Source organism: Botryllus schlosseri, chromosome 9, assembly GCF_051294905.1.
Source record: "Botryllus schlosseri isolate E-star chromosome 9, Bs_hap1, whole genome shotgun sequence".
Taxonomy (NCBI): domain Eukaryota; kingdom Metazoa; phylum Chordata; class Ascidiacea; order Stolidobranchia; family Styelidae; genus Botryllus; species Botryllus schlosseri.
The window spans coordinates 15,386,581-15,403,403 of NC_137244.1; the positions used below are offsets into that span (position 1 = coordinate 15,386,581).

General features: G+C 40.8%; 4 protein-coding genes across 4 annotated transcripts in view; all 4 read left to right on the forward strand.

Moving 5' to 3' along the window:
* The first annotated feature begins 4,220 nt into the window (after positions 1-4,220).
* On the forward strand, positions 4,221-5,195 carry LOC145446326 (mitochondrial import inner membrane translocase subunit Tim21-like). Its single transcript, XM_080324585.1, has one exon. It carries the CDS (start codon positions 4,397-4,399, stop codon positions 5,102-5,104), a length of 708 nt encoding a protein of 235 aa, XP_080180711.1. The 5' UTR covers positions 4,221-4,396; the 3' UTR covers positions 5,105-5,195.
* LOC145446325 (nucleoporin NUP42-like) lies at positions 5,157-7,177 on the forward strand. The gene has a single exon (XM_080324583.1). The coding sequence runs from the start codon at positions 5,157-5,159 to the stop codon at positions 6,381-6,383; it is 1,227 nt and encodes a 408-aa protein (XP_080180709.1). The 3' UTR covers positions 6,384-7,177.
* Positions 7,147-8,864, forward strand: LOC145446327 (small integral membrane protein 7-like). Its single transcript, XM_080324586.1, has 5 exons — positions 7,147-7,288; positions 7,354-7,395; positions 7,458-7,513; positions 7,567-7,657; positions 8,495-8,864. Exons 1-5 carry the CDS (start codon positions 7,263-7,265, stop codon positions 8,508-8,510), a joined length of 231 nt encoding a protein of 76 aa, XP_080180712.1. The 5' UTR covers positions 7,147-7,262; the 3' UTR covers positions 8,511-8,864.
* Positions 8,865-14,813: 5,949 nt separating this feature from the next.
* LOC145446218 (uncharacterized) overlaps positions 14,814-16,823 on the forward strand; it is a 28,958-nt gene continuing 26,948 nt past the window's right edge. The window contains exons 1-4 of the mRNA XM_080324457.1: positions 14,814-15,068; positions 15,135-15,171; positions 15,858-16,018; positions 16,094-16,168. Of these exons, the coding sequence (XP_080180583.1) occupies positions 14,880-15,068; positions 15,135-15,171; positions 15,858-16,018; positions 16,094-16,168 (462 nt within the window). The 5' untranslated portion in view covers positions 14,814-14,879. The remainder of the gene's footprint in view (positions 15,069-15,134; positions 15,172-15,857; positions 16,019-16,093; positions 16,169-16,823) is intronic.

Consider the following 16,823-nt stretch of genomic DNA (forward strand, 5'->3'; position numbering starts at 1 on the left):
CACGAAATAAATTATAATCTGCGTGGCAGGCGCCCTAACTGGCTGCGAATAGACTCTGTGACCAAATATTATTTTATTCAAATCCAAATTTTTTTTACGGCAATAACTCCGCTTCTACTGGTTGGAATTGAACCAAATTTGAAGAACATCGTTTTTATAGACAACCTAATACTTTCATGGGGTGAACAGAAAAATTTCAAATTTTTCGTTATTTATTTTTCTATAATAAATATAAACTTTCTTCTCCCGTAGCAATGCGGCTACTGGTTGGAATTGAACCAAGTTTGGTGTGTAGGCTGAAGCTAGGTAACCTAACAGCTTTATCAAGTAGCCAGTACGATTTGAGAAAAAAGTCATTTTTGAAGACCCCTAATGAACAGGGGTGTACGAGTTTTGAGCAAACGTTGAAAGGGTGTACCACGTCGAAAAAGGTTGAAGAGCACTGCACTACAGAAGCCGCTACCTCGCAGCAGGATGTTGATCACCACTCTGCATATAGTTTCAAATAGTAACTTATGTATTAATGTTTGGTTGTGCTTAGTTAAACGCAGTTTACCATTGCTGCTTGGCGAGCAGGAGGCCTACGTACGCACGTGCACCTGACGAAGATTCAGAATTTTGTACTCGTCGAATAAGACATTGCAGTTTCCACAACGAAGCATTACAATTGAACAGCTGCTGATATATATCATAACCTAGCCGTGCTTAGCCGTTTCTCGTAACAGCAGCTCGCTGTATATGTATTAAGTTGAAGGCAGAATTTTTATGTTAACCATATCTTATTCTCATATAACTACTTGAAACGGGCGTAAATCGTTATTTCACAGTTCGTTACTTAGCATTTGGACCTGCCGCCATAACCATCCGCTTATATATAGCCTAACATGTTAGCGTGGGTTGTAGCTAGAATCAGCTATTCAGTCAAAACAGCAATTACCCTGTCCAACCGTTAGTCAATTTTCAAAAGTGAATTTCGTCAATAATATTGGTAATTGCATTATATTACTATTCATTTATTACCTCTCTGAGCCCCGAGTGTCAGATTTACCTGTAAAGCTGGGGCACGTAGTTCATATTCATAGCATCTGGTATGTTGTTATAATTACTGTATGTTGTTAATTCGCGACCTCCAGTCCGTTGTATAATCACAAGATATTGCACTCGCCCAAACGTAGCAGACTAACAGAATATCTTTTGTGAGACGCACACACAAATTGTCATGGCTTTATTCCTCTGTGGATGCGCCGGGTGACATTTGCATTGTGGGACCAGATTGGAAGGACAGGAGGTATTAGTCCCGCCCACTCAGCGCGGCTATTGACAATGGACAAATACCCTAAGTTTCGGCCAAGGTATTTCTTTGGTATCACATTCTGTGGAGTTGCGTGTTGGCCGAAACTGCTTAAATGTTTTGGTGTGTTGTGGGATCGTGGCGCGGTAATGACCGGCTACGAAATGCCTGTTCCCATAAAATATAGCCTATGTATGTTTTTTCTTGAGGGGAAGAGGTATGCATTTCAAACCCAGCTATCTACTGGAGCAGGGGTCACCAACTGTTTTGAAACAAAAAGCTACTTCTTGTGTAGTGTATACTGATTATTGCGACGACCGACGGGTTACCACGTACTCCCGTCGTTTATCCATGTTCAGTTGGATTTCTTCACTTGGAGTAAGACAATCAGAGCACTGGGCCGGGTTTCCGCCCCTTACCAAGAAAAAAAAACGCTCACTCGCAGGGAATAACACCAGCTCCTCCAAGCTCAGTTGCGTTGCTGCAGTGCGCGCAGAAGCGCCGGTCTCCGCGTCTAGACTCGGGAATATTAACTATATAGATTCCCGTTGAGCCGCCGTGTGGGCGAAGACAAGCAATGCCCCGAGCGACTGCGTTCGTATGTTCCTTGGCGTCGGCCGACCCATGTTCAACTGCTGCTCATATGAAACGAGCTTCAACTATCAAATCTCTCATTTGGATATTTGCTACAGCGCAGTGGTGGCCATACGAACGGGGGCGCCTGGGCGAGACTTACCGGGGGCCGCCCTATAAGTATCTATCCGTAACTTATGGGGGGGCTTCGCCCCCCAGACCCCTCTTTCGCATCTGTTATTATTATCTATCTATCAAGGTTTGTCCAGGTGCTGGATTCGGCCATGTCTATTTTTTCATGTGTGCAAAGATAGACGACATTAAAACTAAGTAATCCTACTGCATGCAGAGACGTGATGATTATCGGGATATGGTACTTTTCTAACAAATGCAGAGATTTGATGATGATTGACACATCTGTACGGAATCCTATTCTTGCCTTACACGGATTTCCATGTTTATTCGTTATTATCCTTGAAAAAAAGCGCATAATCCAAATAGGGAAGCCCTTCGGCCAGCCCCCCCTGGCGACCGACCATCTCGCCCACCCCAAAAGCCACCACTACTACAGCGACTGCGGGTGACTCATTTGGTCCGCGTTGGTGACCCCTGTACTAGAGATATTTGAATCGCAAAGCTCGAAAAACATTTACAATAATTAATTAAATTCTCGAAAATGCTTTATAATATATGTTGGTTCACGAAATACTTTTGAGTCCCCTTCGAGCACGCTCCCCACTCTATTAAGGAATTTGGGGTGCGACAGGTAAAGACCTGGCAATAATGCAAATTGTTGGATGCGATAAATCATCCACTATACAGTTGTGCAATTGATATATTATGACATAATAAGCAATTGACGCATGATGTATGAAGAAAGTTGGTATCTCATTAAGCCTTTTCATCGCAATCCTTGTATTGCCTTCCCATATATCATTTAAGATTATAGTCCTAAGCAAAACAAATGTAATCGTGAGTAATCGTGATTACTCTTTCAATGTAATCGTAATCGTAATCGACTACTTCCTGATTTTGCTGTAATCGTAATCGTAATCGCGTGATTCCGAAGTAATCGTAATCGCAATCGATTACATTCATAAAGTAATCACCCCATGTCTGCCTTGCATATGGGAAACAATCTTGCAAATGAGCAAGGACTGATTTCACCTTGCAAATGACCAACAACACGGTCGAAACACACAACATGGTGGGGTGATCCGCCCACCAGTGAAGCAAGACCCAGATGGGTTCACCCCCCACAAATTCGGCGAAATCCAAATTCGAAAATCCAGATGTTCATCCAAAACTGACGGATGTTAATTGGTGCAACCATATGACCCGTCCCCACCACCAATTCGGATTGATCCAAATCCAGATTTCGATCAAATCCAAATCCGAAAATCCACATCTTGATTCAAAACTGACGCCAGATGTAGTTGGTGCTAGCATATGCCCCCCACCAATTCAGCGAAATCCAACTCCAGATTCTCATCACGATTTACCTTGAAATTCATCAGAAATCCAACGATTTACCTTGCAAATGGACAAGGTGTGCCCTTGCATATGGGCAAGAATCTTGCGAATATCCCATTTGCAAGATTTGTTTCCCATATGCAAGGTAAATCGTTACCCATTTGCAAGATTTGTTTCCCATATGCAAGGTAAATCGTTACCCATTTGCAAGATTTGTTTCCCATTTGCAAGGTAAAGCCTTTCCCATTTGCAAGATTTGTTTCCCATTTGCAAGGTAAATCCTTACCCATTTGCAAGGTAAGTCCTTGCCTTTGCATATCTGATGGATTTATCGTCTATTACAAGGTAAATCGTTTGATTTCTGATGGATTTCAAGGTAAATCGTGATGAGAATCTGGAGTTGGATTTCGCTGAATTGGTGGGGGACATATATGCTAGCACCAACTACATCTGACGTCAGTTTTGGATAAAAATGTGGATTTTCAGTTTTGGATTTGATGGAAATCTGGATGGAAATCTATTCGAATTGGTGGTGGTGGTGGGGAGGGGTCATATGGTAGCACCAATTACCGTCAGTTTTGGATGAGCATCTGGATTTTTAAATTTGGATTTGGATTTCGCCGAATTTATGGGGGGGGGGACCCATCTGGGTCTTGCTCCACTGGTGGGCGGATCACCCCACCATGTCTTGTGTTTCGACCGTTGTGGGTCATTTGCAAGGTGAAATCATTCCTTGCCCATTTGCAAGATTGTTTCCCATGTTATGCAACGTAAATCGTTACCCATTTGCAAGATTTGTTTCCCATGTTATGCAACGTAAATCGTTACCCATTTGCAAGATTTGTTTCCCATTTGCAAGGTACGAACACGAACCCTATCGCATTATTCGGCTCATCTTGCAGGTATAGAGGTATAGGACTAGTATACCTGTAACTAATAACCGTTTTCGTGGATGATTCACCATTGAATTGATCAAAATTCAAAACCAAACATTGATAAGAGGATTTGAAAACAGATGTTCAAAGAGTTGCCCAGATTTCATGAAAACAAACGGAGGCAATGAATAAACTTATCCTGTTTCGAACGCCGATCACCATGTTACCCAGTGTGCTGGTACATCAATCAAAGTTTAACATTAGTATTGGAACAGACACTATTTTTAAACTGATGCGGAGCTGTACATATACCCATGTTATATATTTGAATAACAGGCACATTTCCAATTTTGCAAGATGCAATCAAATCCAGGTGAAAAAAGACGGCGAGGTTTCCACCCAAACAAGAAAAGAAAAAACCAAACAAGCCGCGAAAGATACAACTTACGGATTGATAGTAGTTGCTGGAATATCTTGTATGGTGTTTGTGTTCTACGTACTTTACAAAGAACTATTGTCAAAGGCTGGTCCCACACAGGTGTTTGGCGACGCATTGGAGAGATGTCGGCAGCACGAAGAACTTTCTGTTGCCCTGGGTCTGCCCATCGAAGGTTATGGCGAAACTAATAGCAGAGGTAGAAGGCGCCATGTGTCACATTTAGCTTACATCGACTCAATGGGGAGGGACGCCATGAGATTGAAATTTCATGTCAAAGGCTCCAGTGGCAGGAGAGGTACGGTGCAAGTTGATGCTGTTATTGTTGGGAGAAAAATATCTTACCGCTACATAATCGCGTACTTGGAAACTTACCCAAGAAGAATCATAATTGTTGTCGATGAGCGGTCAGAAATAGACAAAGCTGACGGTGGATTGTCTTCGAGTGACTTGTAATGTCTAGTAAAATAAGAGTGTAATCGACACAAAATCGTTTCATTTCCTAATCATGCTCTTGCTGGATTGTTATTTTTTTCTACAGCCAAAACATAGGAGTTGTTTTCTACAACTTGAAATTAGTATACTTGTATATTGTAGTATGCCGGTTTGCAAGTTCTTTCTGCAAGGAAATTGTAAGTTTGGGGATCGTTGCCGTTACGAACACCCTCGACAAGGCAGAGGTGGCCAGGGAGGTCACGAGTACTCGGACAATCGTTGGAGGGATAAGAACCAGGGTGGTCACGGATCGAACCAGGGCTATCAGGGAAGGTACGAAAATCAGCGTGGCAATGATCAATGGTATGAAGAAGATGGAAGTGATTTCCACGACCAGCGCCACGGTTACCACAATTCAAGAGCAAGCAAACACCATGAATATCAGCATGGATACGAAGACTCGTACTCCCAAAGGCACCAGCATCGCGAGAGATCGAAAAACACATTTGGAGATCGCAATGCCAAGAATGATCGGTACCATTGGTCCAAAGATAAAAATAACCCTGCAAATCGTTTTGGAGCGCTTTCAGATGACGTTAAGCAAGATTCCCAATTAGAATCAGTATTTGCCACGATCAAAGGTGACATCGAGATATGGGCGGGATCTTCAATGTGGCCATTTTCTAGCTATTCTCATGATAAAGGTACAGCCTGCGTTGACGGTTTGCCGGATATATCTCCCGAGGAAATGCGGGTTGTGTACTTGCTGCATCCGCAACAATACCAGAACATATGGAACGAGGTGGAAGCGAATTTTTGCCAGAAAAAAGACGAATTGTTTGAGATGAATGACACCACGAAAGGGAATCTGCAATCTCAATTTCATGTGAAAGATAGTAATCCGTCTGAAAACTTAAAACTGTCATTGTTGTACGGACCTACATATAATTTCTCGAAATCAACATCATTGCCTAGCAATGATGCTGTACTTGAGACTGCTCAGCCAACACCAAATCCTTTTTCATCTAAAAACACAAGTGCCATGAGCAATAGCACCGGTATTGCCAAGGAAACTACGACTAGTTTTAGTAACACTTCAAACCTTGCTAAACCATCAAGTCAAACTCTTTCGATTTTCGGATCATCCTCAGTTGGTGATGCGAAAAATAATTCAGTCAAGGATGTAGTGTATACACCCGATGAAGAGTTGACTGATGTAGAAAGAGCTAATTTTGAAGCACCAAAATTTGTGCTCGGAAAAATCCCGATTCGACCCCCTTCTCAGAAGTATTGCCGTTGACAAAGTCTGAATAAGTAGGCCCTTGTGAAAATGTTTGCTCCGCACTCTGCATGGGCGATGTCAAAGTGTCCACAATATCCCAATAAGTCCTAAATGCAACCATTGAACTACGGTATTCGAATTGAGTTAATGTTTAATGATACTCGTGAGTCAAATTTTTTTGGTTCCTTTAAATAACTGTACCGGTATCAAAAGCATGCACCTAAAATTTTTTCCAACTGCAAATCTCATAAATTTGTACTTTGTTAACGAGGAGTTAGTGTAAACTCACTGATGTCGTAGAATGCAACATCGTTCATCCTGGAAAACGACATATTTCATTGGCATTGACAACATTTCCAAGGGTTGCATCGATAGCGTATTTTCAGTTATCGAACATACCAGTCTGATTATTGACAAAATATGCGTGAGATGTTTTTATCATTTGTATGAATGGTGCAAAATTCGAACGTTGATGATATTATTGTGTGTCTAACATCATCCGCGTCGCTACTCGAATACTAGACTCAAATGCTATTGTACGACTCGTGAATCCACATGAGTCATGTAAGCTCGATTTTGCCCTGCCTTACTGCCAGATGCTACATTTTATTGACAATGTTTCACAACATGCCATGACACATGTTTGAATAACATATAGCCAGTAAGAATGGCTATCAACCAGCTTTCAAATGTATTTGTTTCAAGTCCAGCAGCCATCCACTTTGGTGAATCTCCACTATTTTACCATCAAAGAAATTGTATCAATGCCAACTTATCACAATTACAGCATTTTTTGCAATATTTTAGATAAAGTCAATTTAATACAAGATTACTTGTACTGGTATTAGTTGTGTTACAAATTGATGCTTGTGCTAGGGAAATTCAACGCCTGCGGACATGATATCTGACTTTATATTATTCGGGTAACTGTTGAATCTCATAGTCAGTTTTGTTGATGTATTAATGCTACCCATTGCGTGTTTTTCAGAACTTTACTTGCGAATGCAGGAGCAGTATTAAATTTTCGTTTGTAAGTATTTGAGTATTGTCTTACAGACTTACCGAGAATTATATATTTTTGTTTTATTTTAGAAAGAAAAAATCAGACGACAACACTTTTGGGTCAGAAGAAACTGTGCCTTCCACAAGTAGGAAATAAGATTTTGTAAATAGACATTGTGAAAACTATCTTCCATTCCAGGAGAGAAAATACGGGAGTTTCTACTGAATTTACGGTATTTCAGAATAGTCATTGCGATTTGGAACATTTTCATGATGTTCTGTATGATAATGTAAGTAGAATTTAAACTACAGCATTTTTACTTTGATTACTTCACAAAAATACCGCAAGTGGTAGATGTAGCAAATCAAAATTAGTCGATGTGGCATATTCTAGTCTGGGGCAAGGCAATTCATATCGAAATGTAGCTGTAGGCCTACCTGTTTCACATAATTTCAGTCTGCATTGATCTTTTGCTGAGTATTATGACTTAACCGATCATTGGGATTTATCTAGTCACGTTTGCATCTTTCAATGAACACGCGACTGAAAATACAGATTGATGACTTCAGAAGTACAAGTACTTCCTGCAGTAATTGCGAGGTGTCCACAAAATATTTCACCGACAACCTGCAAGATTCATTTCTGTGGTTAGTTCAGAAAAAGTATAAATTCTGAATAGTCTTATATCATCTGTGTACTATAGTTGTCCAACCGGGTAGGATGATTTCACTTGTCAGATGGTTCAAATCTATCCAGGAAGTATTATCTGCCTGACAATATTTGAAGTGTTAGAAAGGGTGACCCAAACCAGTAGAAATGATCGTGTGAAGGCGACGCAGCCAATATCTGTTTACTTATGTATTCCTATGTTTCGGCTCTACATGCATGCAGTAAATATATCAACAAAAATGTCAATGTGAAATAATCATGCCAATTCTTTGTGATAAGTAGTGGAAATGATGTGATGAGACAAATTCAAGTACGCGAGAATTACGTTGTTAGGATGCATCCATTTTGGGATGGATTAATGCATCTTAACTTTGTGTGAATCTGGTTGATATGCGACTGCAATCTATACAAAATTTTAGTTATTCTTCACTTCTAATTTTGTTTTCCAACCTTGCAGATTTTTTGGATCGTGATACACTCCACTACGGTACTCTATTCGTCGAAGCAGCCTGGTTTTATTAAATGATTGACATTTGGTGCTCTATTGGTGGGGGCATGTTGGAGACACAGTATCACATTATGATCCTTGCTAGTCGAGTTCTCGTCACGTTTATTTCGATAGTATTTCCTAAGTGCATATATTTATCATGAATATCTCGATTTAGATTTGATCTCTAGATCGAGGTTTATCAGGGATTTCTAGACATCCCTGATATTTATGTATGTGGTGCGTGTATTTTTATGACAGCACTCTGATTTATTGTAGTATGTTTCTGGACCGACATGTGAACCAAGATTAATATAACATAATAATCGTTCCAGTGTAATATATTGCCTGCTGATGTTGTTAGCAATCCAAAAGAAGGGAGATATGGAGTGATTTAATTGTTTTGTGGATATTTTTCGCGATAGGCTTGCTAGGTCTTATTGCTCAGATTTGAGAATAGGATTTTCGGAGGTAATTATGATAATTTTTAGAGAATGGGATCCTGGAGTCAACAGCAAAAGGAATGTGATTGTGTACGGACTTGATTAGTTTAAAACAAAGGGCTGAAGTCTCAAATGGTATTTCTGTAACACGAATTTGTAAAATATAGGATTCCAGCGTTCGGTTCGGTTGGTAAGTACTTAAGACCAGCTGCCACATACAGACATTTTAAACTGATAAGAAAAGATGAATTAATCTGTGGTACACATTGCGTCATCAGTGGCATAGTTTTGTGGTGCAATAGGCCTTCCGGTGGTTAAAAAATGCAAGTAGAAGTAGTCTGATAACATCGCGTGAATATGTGGTGCAAGTAGGCAAAACCCTGCCAAAAAGTAGAAGCACTTCGGGCTGACCGTACTGGAAAAGACGTGGATGACTGCCAGCAAATGCTACGCACTTCATTTTCGGCAAATTCAGCTTCTGGCGTACGATTGCTCCACTCAATAAACCTGCGGAGCATGTGTACACGTGCACGCACGAATCTTCTAATCAGCATCTTCAAAACCAGATTCCACGACACATTGCTAGAAGTAAAGCATTGATGACTTCTTGCTCATACATGAATTTATTGCATGCAGCAGATTGACGGACTTGCTGTGCCTGAAGAACAATGATAGCTAACCAAATAATGAGTTGCGCTGTACCAGTAACTTGACGCTTGACCTTGGTCCGCTGCAGTCCTGGTAGTGAATTCTCAATCACAGATAGCCTACACTCAACATAGTCCAGATACGTCATTGTCGTAGTAGGTAGCGTTAAAGTGTCTCCTGTCTTAGAACCCTTGAAACCAGTTCATATACTCGGAGCGCACTGAAACCGCTGCAAAAACTACAGCATTAGGTCCGCCATATCATAGTCAGGGCCTCAAAGGGACCAGGATGCGTTTCCAATAAACCACTGCTCTAAAGATTTGGTGTCCTAAACGTAAAATTTATGCAGAAACTAGAAATTGCCATTTTGCCAAGTTCATCTGCGGTCACTGCCCCAAAAATTCAATGACTTCTTTACCTCGGAATCAGAAGTGCGAGTGGTCGACAAAAAATATCTTCGCTCCATCAAATATACCGGACCTGCGGTGTGGAACAGTATCTCGCCGGCTATCCGACAGTCGTCGAGTATAATGCATTGCATTATCGGAACCAGACACCGATAAAAACTATTTTGCATCATCTCACGAATCCCCATTTTATATAAAAGTCCCAGGACAGACATATGCCGCAAAACATTTCTGTCATGGCCGGTAGGGGTTGTGTTGTTGGATGAAAAACATTGCTCTGTTGATATGGTTCTTAAAGATATATATCACTTTGAGAATAACTGCTGTCAGCAACCTCTTGTTATGAACTTTCGACGGATCCCATTTATGCTGGGAATACGCTTTGCGAACAGCTCAGAAAACTCAGTAGTGTGCTTTCTGCGAGTCATGGCAACGTCACTAATATTGGTCATTGCCCGACAGCACGCGACATTTCAAGCTTCAATTCGACGATTAGTTTTTCCTCTTGTTATTTAACTTGTGGAAGTAGTTTATCATTGCCAAGCCAAACATATCGGACTAGGCTTACACTTTCAATTCGGAACATAAACTTCGTCATCCATCTGTACACGTATGATGTTACGGTAATGTATAGAGTTACCATATTTTGGAGTCGGGAAAGGAGGAAACTTTTTCAAAATTTTCAGAGTTACAATATACTGGAGTAAAATCCGGAAAAATTGGTAAATTTTCTACGACATTGTGGTCAACTTTCCGGCTCAACTCCCGAAATACACACTTTTTACATAAAATTAGTGGTGTTGACTAAAAAAGGGTCGTCGTTTACGATCGAACCACGAATTTCCTATTTAGCGTCATTTATGCCCATTGCCCATTAGGGCTGTTCAAAAATAACTTTTTTTTTCCGGATTCCAGCCATTCACTCATTAAATTGTCAGGTTACCCTGAAAACGCTGCACACCAAATTTGGTTCAATTCTAACAAGTATAGGACTCCGCAGATCCAATTAAAATTTTTAATTTATTATGGAAAATTAAAAAAAAATCAAATTTTTCTGCCAACCCCATGAAATTGTTGAGCTTTCTTCAAAGACGTGGCAAAACAAATTTGAGTCAATTCCGACCAGTAGAAGCGGAGTTATGTGAGTTTTCGATGATAATCCTCTGATTATCCTTGATTGGTGGATAATCCGCGATTTATCAACGAAAAACTCACATAACTCCGCTTCTACTGGTCGGAATTGACTCAAATTTGTTTTGCAACGTCTTTGAAGAAAGCTCAACAATTTCATGGGGTTGGCAGAAAAATTTGAAATTTTTTTTTTAATTTTCCATAATAAATTAAAAATTTCAATTGGATCTGCGGAGTCCTATACTTGTTAGAATTGAACCAAATTTAGTGTGCAGCGTTTTTTAGGGTAACCTGACAATTTAATAAGTGAATGGCTGGAATCCGGAAAAAAAAGTTATTTTCGAACAGCCCTAATGCTAGGCTTACCATACGTCCTCTTTTAAGAGGATTTGTCCTCTTTTTTGACTTTTTTGAAAGTGTCCTCGGAGGACGCCCTTTTGTCCTCTTTTTTGAGATTTTGTCCTCTTTTTTGAAAATTTAGGTCAGATTTAGAGCAAATTGCGAGTGATATGCCGCAAATTAGCACAGAAGTGACGCTCCGGCGGGTATTTCGGAGTGAAAAACGGTGATTTTAGCTCTGAGCGAAAAGATGACCTTTTTTTTTTCTAGTCATCCACCTGGCAATGTGGAGAGAAAAACGGTATTTTGAGTTCTGAGCGGAAAAGATGACTTTTTTTTTTTAGTCAACCGATCGCAAAGTGGGAAAAATTCACCGGTTTTTGAGAATTCTACTCCGGTTTTGCAAGTTGCAAATTTCTGAAAAAGTGTCCTCTTTTTAGTTTTCCAAAATATGGTAAGCCTACCTAATGTCCATGCATTTTCACTCGAATCTGTCAATTATCTTAGCTGTAAAAGCTGTAGAGGAGGACGAATTGCCAAAAAGGAGGACATTCACGCCTCCTCGGAGGACATTTTAAAAAACCAGAAACAGGCGGACGTATAGTAACCCCAGGTAAATGAAATTTATTTGATCCAGCCTGTAAAGTCATATGCGATGATTTTTTAAATGTATCTTTTCTTTCTATATGTAATACACAATGCAATATATTGACCAATTCGATAATCGATATTATTCGAAACTGCCGGATTAGCTCTGTAGCTGGTTTTCAAAGTGGCCTTAAAATCACAAAGAGTGGATGATAGGAAAGGGCCGGGCATACTCACTTCGTCAAAAAAATTCCAGCAATTCAACTTATAATATGAACTATATAACAATAACCGCGTCTCGTCTACTGGCCATAGAACAGACAGTTATTACCAAGGTAAACCGGTATACCTTAGTTATCTATAATCTATATTATTACGGAGAGACAGCTGCAGCTGGTTGAAGAAGAGGGGTTTGTTACTCCGCCACTAGCGGGGATATCGCTCGACGCTCGATTGGTGATTCATTCCCAATGCATATCTAAAGAACAGAATGAAGAAGAAATTCGTACTGCTCATGGACCACCGTAGCTACGTTCTGAATCGCTTTGCTTGTTTCTTCCACTATCATTGCGGTCACGTCGTATTCGCAAATCCCCGCGTCGCTGAAGACACCTCACAAAAAGTGACTATTTGCATGCATCATTTGCATTTTGCAGTTCTGCGCTGTTGTAGTATAGATAACTAACCTACGGATAGATATACAACACCCGTCGTCACGCTTGCTTGCTCGGAGGAAAATACTGCTCTACAATCTGAACTCAACGTAATTGCCAATCCCACAGCTGACGACCCGAGCGCTCAAATTAAATGAAGTTGGTCTTATTTGAAAGCTACTGTCGCACTGATTCTGAATATGTACATTACAGTCTCTTCAGGACGATGGAATCGCCTCGAAATACACCGCAAAGTTTGAAAATCGGCATTGTTCTGAACAATCACAACCATGCAAGGGGCATTGTTATGGCCATTGTGGTGCGTCGCTGTGATTGTTTAGAACAATGCCGATTTTCAGACTTTGCGGTGTATTTCGAGGCGATTCCATCGTCCTGATCTGATCTTAATGTATATTTTCGGAATCAGCGTGACAGTAGCTTTCAAATAAGACCAACTTCATTTAGTTTGAGCTCTCGGGTCGTCAGCTGTGGGATTGGCAATTACGTTGAGTTCAGATTGTTGAGCAGTATTTTCCTCCGAGCAAGCAAGCGTGACGACGGGTGTTGTATATCTATCCGTAGGTTAGTTATCTATAGTTGTAGTTCGCCCTCTAGTGACTTTGGTGCATAATTGTTTACTTCTGCAATGATGGGTGGTGCACTGGTGCAGTCAATGATCGAGTTGTACTCGCGCGTCTATTTGAAAGCACGCACCGGCGGAGTATGCGTATAACTGATACAGACTTCGCTTGTATCACCAGGTGAAATCTATGTTATGCAGCCATCTGTTTTAACATGGCTGCACTTGCCCATTTCAAAGTCTGGTCAAGAGTTGAATGTTCACCCTGTCCATTCATGTCGCAAAATGAGATATTCTGTTTTCGAGGTGACATTGATCAGTCTAAACCTGTGCGGTTGGCTCTGTGCTGTGACTATATATCACTATATTACTGTATCAGTTATATTGGTTGCCGGTGAACTCGGCACTTGGTGAATTCGGCCGGACGAACTCGGCACTTGGTGAACTCGGCACTTGGTGAATTCGGCCATTGGTGAATTCGGTCATTGGTGAACTCAGCCATCGGGAAATTTTGTAATAAAGTGTATTAACTGCTATTAATATGAATTAATAAACTAATAATAGTATTATCAAGTGATTGGCAATCTTGTAAGGAGGTCAGGTCGTGCGTAGATCACGCAGTCAAGGCGTGATTAGATCACGTGATCACGGATTGCTTAAGGGCGGGAGATAACGCGACGTTCGCACATCGACCACGGCTCAGTGTTGATTTGACTTGGCGTGGGACGGACGGACGACTTTTGAGAAGATGGATATTGGATATCTGTGTTTTATGTAATAACGAAGTTTTAAAGGATCACCAACAAACGTTTCCCACGAACACGAACAAAAATCTATAAACGTCAAAATAAATTGTTTTTTTTAGCCTTTGGAGAGACGGACATTAGGGTTGCGGTGGGGGTATTAGGGTTGGGGAAAGGGTGATATTAGGGTTTGGAAGGGAAATGTTAGGGTTGGGGGAAAGAGGGATATTAGGGTTGGGGAAAGGGGGATATTAGGGTTTGGAGATAGGGAGATTGCAGGTGGGTTAGGGTATCCCAAGATCAGGGTTGGGGATGTTAGGGAAGGGGGGATATTAGGTTGGGGGATTGGAGGTGGGTTAGGGTATCCCAAGATTAGGGTGTGGGGATGTTAGGGAAGGGGGATATTACGTTGGGGGAAAGGGGAATTGGAAGTGGGTTAGGGATTGGGGAAATGTGGATATTAGGGGAAAGGGGGATTAGAGGTGGGTTAGGGTCGAAGTTGGGGTTAGGATATCTCAAGATTAGTGCCGAGTTCACCGGCAAACATTCCAGTAACCAATCATGGTGACCGGTACCGCTACGCGATCTACCACGGCACGTGATTCTTTTTCTGATGTATATATTTAATGCATTTTGTTACATAATTTCCCGATGGCCGAGTTCACCAATGGCCGAATTCACCAAGTGCCGAGTTCACCAAGTGCCGAGTTCGTCCGGCCGAATTCACCAAGTGCCGAGTTCACTGGTAATCGTTATATTGACTTTCTTCAGCTCAACTTACAAACCGTGTACAAATAACTGCTTTCATCTGTACATAAGCAATATGCCATTGGGCATCAAAGAATCAGCCAACAAGTTCGCATTTCTCCGTGTGCAAGACTCCAGTGAAGATGATAAAGAATCGGCTCCAGCTGACTCGGCTTCAAGAACTAATGGTAGATCATCAGACAGGCGCAAAACGCAATCATCAGCAGCAGAGAAAAAGAAATCGAATAGGCGGAGGAAGAAAAATGTGTGTATTCAATGTTTGTGATACTGTAGCCTATTTGACGGATGGATTTCAACAAATTATTTTCAGAGCACGAGCATTTCCGACGGTCCAGACAAAGGTGGAGGTACAGATGTCTATAAATATAAATTCGATGCAATTCTTGATTTTGACTTTGAGTTGAGTTGGTCTGGTAATGAGGCTGCTGAAGATATAGATGTGCCCAATAAAAAGAAAATATTAGTCAACCCACAAGTTTACCGGACTACGACCTGACATATCGATCTCGCCTTCTGACACACGGACCCTCTTTATCGCATGTCCTTTTATATTATCTTCTATTACTTTCATTCAGTGTGTATGCCTCCTTTTTATATCGCCCAAGCCAGGTAGGTGCCTGATTTGGAAGACTACTCCAAGTCTATTCGACTCCTTCCTATCTTTCATTGTACCTCAGTCTTGCGGTGTTTTGAAATGATGAAATTAGTAACAATAACTGAAAACTAGTCACATGAAAACTATAATGGATGTATGATGTATATTTATTGTAAGTTTTTGATAAAGGCATTTATTTCTTCAGGTTATGCAACTTCTGTAGAGCATATCCCACATTAGCATCTAGTTCCTAGGTATCCTCCAGGATATATTCATTCCTAGATGAAATTGTTGAGCATTTATATACACTTTGAGGTGTGCTTTGTATTTTTGCCGAACCGAATAAACAATTTTCTCTTTTCTCTGGGCGATGAAACCCAGCAGAATGCCCTGCGTCAGTTGCGAAAATCACTGATCATTCTTTCAACCAAACTACAGCCGATGCTCAACTTCGTGACTGGGTAGCCAAAGACAAAACCTTGGTCGATGAACTATACGATGAAGATCTACGACGCGCCATAGAAATCAGTAAAGTGGAGTACGAAAGGAATGGACAATCGTACGAAGACACCAAAGTGCCAAACACTGCGAGAAATGAGGTGACTGGGGTTATGGTGATGAATCATAACTGGTGATTGGTGAGATTTCATTTGTTATGCATTGCTGGGCGACAGGTTCAGCCACGGGCCAGCTCTCCTCATAAAAAAGGAAAGAAGAAACACAAACAAAGCAAAATCATGTCACTTGAGGTATGAACATGCCACTTAATTGCATCGCAATGTCTTGTAGTAAATTCTTGGAGGTATCTCAACTGTCTTACTTCGACATGACTTTTCCATGGTACCAATGTTACTCATGTACTACTACCGAACTACCTACTTTTTAGATTTTAGTAAGTAGAAAGTAGTGTGTGGATCGGTCTGCATCGATTTCATGAGTAAAGTTATCATATGGACCACATAATGTAGCGCCATTATCACAGCATAGGATTATGATTATCATTTTGACCTATTTTTGAATTCTGCAATTTCGGTAATCTTTTTGAAAATATGCTTGTAATCAACTTGAAGATTATAATATTTCTTGTACTTGAGTGTCATCATTCACTACTTACACTTAGTGGATTAATATCATGTTGAAAATGTTTGAAAGTGGATTGTAGGTAAGACTGGGCACAATGATTCGAGTCTAGTGGTAAAAGACAATGTTTTCGGGTACTGAAGTTATACGCTCCTTGCCACTGAAAGTGAATTTACTAAGGAGAATCAATGTTCCCTCTAATTTTTGACGCGTCTGCGCGGTCCACTTGGACAACAGCGCGTAACGACTAAGAAGAAGGACATCACTTTCGATTTTTTGTGCGCAGCTTCGATTTTCTATGCGCAGAGACCTTGTCAGCACTGC